The following is a 7,001-nucleotide window of genomic DNA, read 5'->3' as shown; positions in this document are numbered from 1 at the left end:
ACAAGCACAATTTCTCAGATCGGTGCACACTCCAAACACAAATGAATGTGGTTAGGAAACAACGCTTTATTTCACATCAATCCTTAGGAGTGGTGAAACTTTAAACTTCAACTAGATACAGGTATAGGATCCCTTATCCGGAAATCCGTTATCTAGAAAGTTCCAAATTGCGGAAAGGCCATCTCCCATAGACTCTATTATAAGCAAATAATTGTAATTTTTAAAAATGATTTCCTTTTTCTCTGTAATAATAAAAAAGGACCTTGTACTTGATCCCAACTAAGATATAAGTAATCCTTATTGGAAGCAAAACAATCCTATTGGGTTTAAATGGTTTTAAATTGATTTTTTTAGTAGACTTAAGGTATGGAGATCAAAATTACAGAAAGATCCCTTATCCGGAAAGTCCTAGGTCCCGAGAATTCTGGATAACAGGTCCTATACCTGTACTGTATATCACAACCTGGATGAATGAGAATCTTCATAGACATACAGGCACCTTCTTACTTAGAAACCCCATAGTTTCCGAGTCCACTGTACTTACATCACTGATATGGAGCATTTCATTGGGGCTATGTAATAAAAGGCACTAAGTTTGCCCAGAATTCACAGAATTAAGCACTTTCTTAAAGGTAAACATTGGCACCTCCACACATATCTGCTCACAAATATGAATTCTCATGTAGATATATGCAGCCACACATTTGCACTTACACATACATACACATATATCTTTTCACTCTCATGGAAACACTCTTAAACACTTGAGCACTTGCTCACTACAGATGCGCCTCCTCTTAAACACACTCGCATACACTGTCACAGAAGCAAACTCGTGAACAAATTTGTTAAATTAAGTCTGTCCTCGAATTAAATTGCAGAGACTGCAATTTTTTTTGCTGTGCGACAAATTTTTCCACGTTAAATATTTGCGGAAGTTTCGCTGATGGCAAAATGCGCCAATTCGCTGTGAATCCATGCCTGCCGAGCAAAATGTGCTCATCCCTAACCATGTAAAGTGCTTTTTGTGCCTATGTAAGTAAATGTATATCTGCCATTATGCTTTGGTTTTATTGGATTCTGCATTGTTCGTGATAGCTTGTTTTTGTCTGGGGAAACTTAGTTTGCAATATTTTCATTTTGGCTCATACTACCACAAGGTTTTCACATGCTGTGCATATTAGGCAATAAACACTTCAGAGGACCCTTATGTTTCATATTTTGGATGGTTTATCCTTTCACACAGGTGAGGTCCTGTAAATAGCAAGCTCCATATTAGGCAATAAACACTTCAGAGGACCCTTATGTTTCATATTTTGGATGGTTTATCCTTTCACACAGGTGAGGTCCTGTAAATAGCAAGCTCTATATAGTGTCACAGGTGTGGTAATTTTTAGGCCTGACTGGATATTATTGGTGCTAGAATTAAGGACTTTGTTAGGATAGCTACCCTGCTGTATCAGCTGCTGTTGGGTCAAACAGTGAAGGTCAGGAGATGGTAGGTAGGCCCACTAAATGGGCCTTTTAGTGTTCCAAAGAGTTTAAGAACAAAGGAATATGTCAAGATTTTGAAATGCTGTTTGGTTATATATTTATATTCCAGGACTATCAGCTGTGGTGAAGATGTTTACAGGCAACTTCAATGTTGTATCATAAAAGTGCCCTGTACCTGAATGATCCAACCATACAAAAAGGCACGATTATCATAATTCTACTGTTTTAAGTTTCTTTTTTCAAGGAGAATTTACTGTATATCAGGAGGCACAGTAAGCTGCTTTAATAGATGTACATATAGAGAAAATAGAGAACTAGCCTTGAAGAATTTGCACTCATACACAAGAGAAGGTAATATTGGCAAAAACTTAACTAAATTAGGCAGGAAATCCTGGACAAGCTTCTTTTTGCCTGGAGTGAAATTTCTTTGTCATGAGTTCCTAGCGTCAAGCTATGCTTGTGTTGTATGACGCTGTGTGTGTTGTACGATGCTCCATTTGACTTTGTTTGTGCAAATAAATTGGAATTAAAGTTTGCTATATAAGGGTTAGTGTAACAAGGGAGGCAATACAGCAATCTGTTCTACGCACCTTGCCAAAGCTCTCTTGAAAAGCAACTAACTTTTGAAAGGTAAGTGTTTTCTTTCATATTATTATTATTATTATTAACATTTATTTATAAAGCGCCAACATATTCCGCCGCGCTGAAAGGTTCTCTACAGTGTTTGAAGTGGACTGGAAAATCTGAAATGAACTGGACTTTTTTAATATAATTTTAGGTCATGCAAAAAATTATCTACTTTTACCTTGTACCTTTAAAATAAGTTTTGAAGATCACGCGTATTTATAAAAAAAAAACGCACAATAGAAGTGTTTTAAAGGGAATGCATTATCATGTCTGACCAGTTTCACGTGGTAACTTTTAAAAACAGGTAAGAGACCAGTTATCTAGAATGTGTGGGACCTGGAGTTTTCCAGATGATAAATTCACTTAAACATTAAATAAACCCGGTAGGATTGTTTTGCTTCAAATAAAAAAAACAAATGATGTCTTAGTTTTTATCAAGTACAAGGTACTGTTTAATTATTACAGAGAAAAAGGAAATCATTTTTAAAAATTAGAATGATTTGCTTATAATGGAATCTATGGGAAATGGTCTTTCTGCAATTTGGAACTTTCTAGATAACGGGTTTCCGTATAACAGATCCTATACTTGTACTAAGACCTGCGTTTTTTTCCACCAGCTACTAACCCCTATATGTAATAAAAGGCACTAAGTTTGCCCAGGTGCAGTAACCCATAGCAACTAATATGATGTTTGCTTTTAAACAGGTGAACAGTAAGGCTGATGCCACATGAGGCGTAGGGCTGATATTCTCATGCGTTTTCATGCGTATATTGGCTACATGTGCCTGCACCCGAGAGTATTCCATTTATTCGGGTGCAGGAAATTTCGCCAAGCGTTTTTCCGCTTGCCGAAAATATCAGCTCTACGCCACATGTGGCATCAGCCTAAATGCTACCTGCTGATTGGTTGTTATGGGTTACTGCTGGTGGGCAGACTTAGTGCCTTTCATTACATAACACCCTAAGAGTTTCCATTTTCACACCAAAAAATTGATTAATTATATGAAAAATGATGTATACAAAGTAAAGCAACCTTATTGATTCAAATTGTTAGTGCAAAGAAACTCTGTTTAAGCTATAGATCTTGACTTTTACTATTATTCTTCCCTTCAGCATGTTCAAAGGGCTATTTCTTTGTGTACTGTTGGCTGCGCTCTCAGCACAGTCAATGGCACAGCCAGAAGCCTCTGCAGATGAAGAGGAAATGAATGAACGAGTAGCTCGAGGTGTTTTCGGATTACTTGCCAAGGCTGCTTTAAAAGGTAATTTTTAGCAACATTGCTTACCTCCTGTTCTGTCAACTATTGTACAAGTGGGTCCAATTGTATTGAAACTGTAAAGGAATACTGTCATTGGAAAAACATATTTTTTTTAAAAAACATCAGTAAATGGAGCTTGTCCAGCAGAATCCTGCATTGAAATCCATTTTTCCACAGTGCAAACAGTTTTTTGTTTTATTTAATTTTGATATTTTAACAGGGCTAGCCATATTCTTCATTTCCCTGGGTGCCACAGCCATGTGACTTGTGTTCTGATAAACTTCAGTCACACTTAACTGCTGCGCTGCAAGTTGGAGTGATATCACCCCCCTCCCTTTCCCCCCCCAGCAGCCGATCAGGAGGACAATAGAAAGGTAGCAAGACAGCAGCTCCCTGACACTAGTATTGCTTAAAGTGGTAGATACCAGAATAATACTCAATAGTAAGAAATCCAAGTCCGGCTTGGGACTCCTCCAGTTACATGGGAGTAGGAGAAACAATAGGTTACCTGAAAGCAGTTCTAATGTGTAGCGCTGGCTCCTTCTGAAAGCTCAGACTCAGGCACAATGCACTGAGATGGCGCCTACACACCTTTATTACAGCTAAAGAAAATACATTTGTTGGTTCAGGAACAAAATAAAATGGTAGAGTGAATTGTGTAAACAGCATAATTATGACATAAAAAAAAAAATCACTACAGAATCCCTTTAAGAGTAATGTAACAGCAATAGCCATTATACCAGTTTAGTGTAAAAATGAAACTGGGTAAAATAGATAGACTGTACAAAATGAAAAATATTTCATATAATATACAGTAGTTTGTACCTTAAAGTGATACTGACACGAATAAACTACTCTTCATAATATTAATGTACATGAAAAGTTACCTATAGATCATGTTGATAATTTTTCACTGATAGGGCTGCTTTTGTAAGTAACTGTTATTTGTTCCTACACCTGAGTGTGCTGCCAACCTGACTGTCCCTTTTCAGCCTGTCAGTTGCAGCTTTTAATTCTAACAGACTCCTGCTGCACAAATAGAGGGACATGGGGGATCAGATAGATAATGTAAAAGAATCAGGCAAATCCTTATAAGGCAACATTATAGATAGCATGCAAAGGCAGTGTTATAATCGATGTAAAAATAGTTTAATTTCTGGTGTCAGTATCTCTTTAAGGGTACTATTGCACATTTCAAGGGTAAGTTCATCTTCAGTATGTTAGAGCTGAAAGCAAATTAACCATTGGTCTATAATTATATGTGAGCTATAATTACATTAATGCAAATTAAGTTGACTTTTTGCAATTTTGATATCTTTAATTTTGAATCCTGCCCATGTACAAAAGTATCTTCAAATCCAATGTGTTTGCTATGGCCAGTGACATGCAAATATAATAATGCAAAATGATCTTATAAATTATTTTTCTGTTTATACAGTCCCCTGTATGTAAGTAGAAGCACTTAAGGTGTGCCTTTGTATATTACTACTCACACAAAAGCATGGAAACATTTGCAGAACCAGGGAAATATTTGACATACATTGAAGTCAATGGACTTTTTTCGAACACGTTTTTTTCCTGTTAATCCATGCCTGGTGAAAAATTTTACTCATCACTAATCATTATATCTGTTCCTGTCTGTGGTTTAATAATATAGGTCATATGCAGAGTAACCTATATGGGTCATTATGCAGAGTGGCCCTTTCTGGGTAATTCCCATTTAACTTATAATGGAAGTTATTGTCCTTTTACCTGTATCTTTAGTGGAGGTCATCTTTTATTTCCATGATCATTATTAAAATGATTTTGCTCAATCTGTAAAACAAATAGGCCTCAGCTGATATAGCTGTGCTTGTCATGAGAATTTGCCTGGTGATAAGTAGAGAGGATGCTGTACTGTGCTGCTATTAATTTTCTGTAACAGTTTTTCTGGCCTCTAATGCACTATTATTCGTCCGCCAACCCAGCAGCATAACTAAGGGGTGCTGCCCCACCTCCACGGAAAAAAGATTGCACGTCCACACACATCCAACCTGTGCATCTCACCCCCTGCCCTCCTGCCCAATCATATCCCCTGCCAACCCCTAAAATTAATCATTCTTACATTCCCCCTTAAATCTCTGCATCACCAATTTGGTTGATATTTTCCTAAATACCAGGCTTCTTATTTTATTACTGTAATTATCTTTTTTTTTAGGAGCTTCAAAATTAATTCCACATTTACTTCCATCAAGACAACAACGGGAAGCCAATGATCTAGATCTTCGCTCTGCTGAAGAACTTGTAAGTATTTGCCTTTACTTTTTCCTTGTGCAAGCAGAGAACGTTAAACAAATATATTAAAACCAAATTGGCTATCATTTCTTCCATGTCAAAAACATGGTAATATCCTTAGTAGCTAGAAATCAGTGAAAAAATTGCCAATCATTAAAGGTGACAAGAACATTTCTAAAGTGTTGCTTGACTCCATATGTTAGCATACATCAACATATTATTAAGGAGTAAAACATGCTGGGAACTCCAGTCCTGCAATATCAGGGATGGCTTTATGATTTTCTGCTAAATAAAATTTCTTCCAGCTCTCCAGAGCCAGAGGATTCTCAAATGAGGCTGCCATGTTTTTATTCAAGTATCACTGGATGCATAAAACTTATTTCTTTGAACTCTGAATACCTAACCCAGACTTATATTCATTTTTCTGGGATTCTTCTGTATCACCAAAATCTGTAGCCTCACTATTATAAATAACCGATGTATTGCTGAGCATGAGTATCATTATAGAATTTTCTGTAATCAAATTCATGGTTCCTGCTTTAAGATGAGTCTGGATGGATCCTCAGAGCTTACTGTACTTACTTACTGTAAAACATTAAAATTACTTACCCAACTTGGTCAGGATATAAAGTTCAATCATTGAGTAAGCAAGGACTCCAAAAGAGAGGCAGCCTGATGTGCCCTGGGCTCTAATGGTTAAGTACGCCTAATAATACCTTCCCCCCCATAACCCATAGAATGTTTATATGTAACAAGGTTAAATTATGGCCAACTAATTGCACCACAACTAATAAAGGAGTGCACATTATGCTTCAGCGATTGCAGGGAGGAGCACATTGTCCTAAATATATCTTGGTAACGTATTAGAGCAATTCGAAATTGATTCAGGATTTATGCAGTGATCCAGACAGTAATTTCAGTGAACTTGAAGCGGAGTAGACTTTTTGTTATTTGTGACCAGAGAAACCATAGCTACTGTAAATTGTAGCTGTCCCTCCTCGCTTTCCAGAGATTTTGCTTGTTAGGGTTGGGTGCGGTTTTAATTTATCCTGACCTGCACATCACTAATCCCGGTGTTTTGCCCTCCATATATAAGCTAACACTTCCTACATTTGATGTTTGTCAGCATGTTCTAGTAATAATGTTTTGTTTCCCCATGGCAGATCTTTTGAAATGCGATTGCACAATACGTACAAGACTGCATTAAGGTTGGACAGTAGGAAGATTCATTTGAAAGCATCCAGACCTACAAAACTACCAGCCTGTTTCTGTAAATGATAAATAAACATAACTGAGCAAATTGAACTTATCTCAATTATTTTGTGTCTAATTTATATTGTGGACTGT

At 36.9% G+C, this 7,001-nt stretch overlaps 1 protein-coding gene across 1 annotated transcript; it reads left to right on the top strand.

Moving 5' to 3' along the window:
- Nucleotides 1-2,016: 2,016 nt before the first annotated feature.
- On the top strand, nt 2,017-6,963 carry LOC116411698 (preprocaerulein type-3-like). The gene is made up of 4 exons (XM_031904484.1): nt 2,017-2,124; nt 3,235-3,383; nt 5,578-5,663; nt 6,818-6,963. Exons 2-4 carry the CDS (start codon nt 3,236-3,238, stop codon nt 6,824-6,826), a joined length of 243 nt encoding a protein of 80 aa, XP_031760344.1. The 5' UTR covers nt 2,017-2,124; nt 3,235; the 3' UTR covers nt 6,827-6,963.
- The last annotated feature ends 38 nt before the right edge of the window (nt 6,964-7,001 follow it).

The sequence above is a fragment of the Xenopus tropicalis genome, chromosome 6, assembly GCF_000004195.4.
Source record: "Xenopus tropicalis strain Nigerian chromosome 6, UCB_Xtro_10.0, whole genome shotgun sequence".
Classification (NCBI taxonomy): Eukaryota; Metazoa; Chordata; class Amphibia; order Anura; family Pipidae; genus Xenopus; species Xenopus tropicalis.
This window is presented reverse-complemented; position numbering and strand designations above follow the sequence as displayed.

Bases quoted from the DNA above. Each gene is read 5' to 3' on its own strand.
- LOC116411698 (XM_031904484.1), top strand. From the start codon at position 3,236: ATGTTCAAAGGGCTATTTCTTTGTGTACTGTTGGCTGCGCTCTCAGCA. The intron at 3,384-5,577 runs GTAATTTTTAGC...CTTTTTTTTTAG, and splicing joins TGCCAAGGCTGCTTTAAAAG to GAGCTTCAAAATTAATTCCA.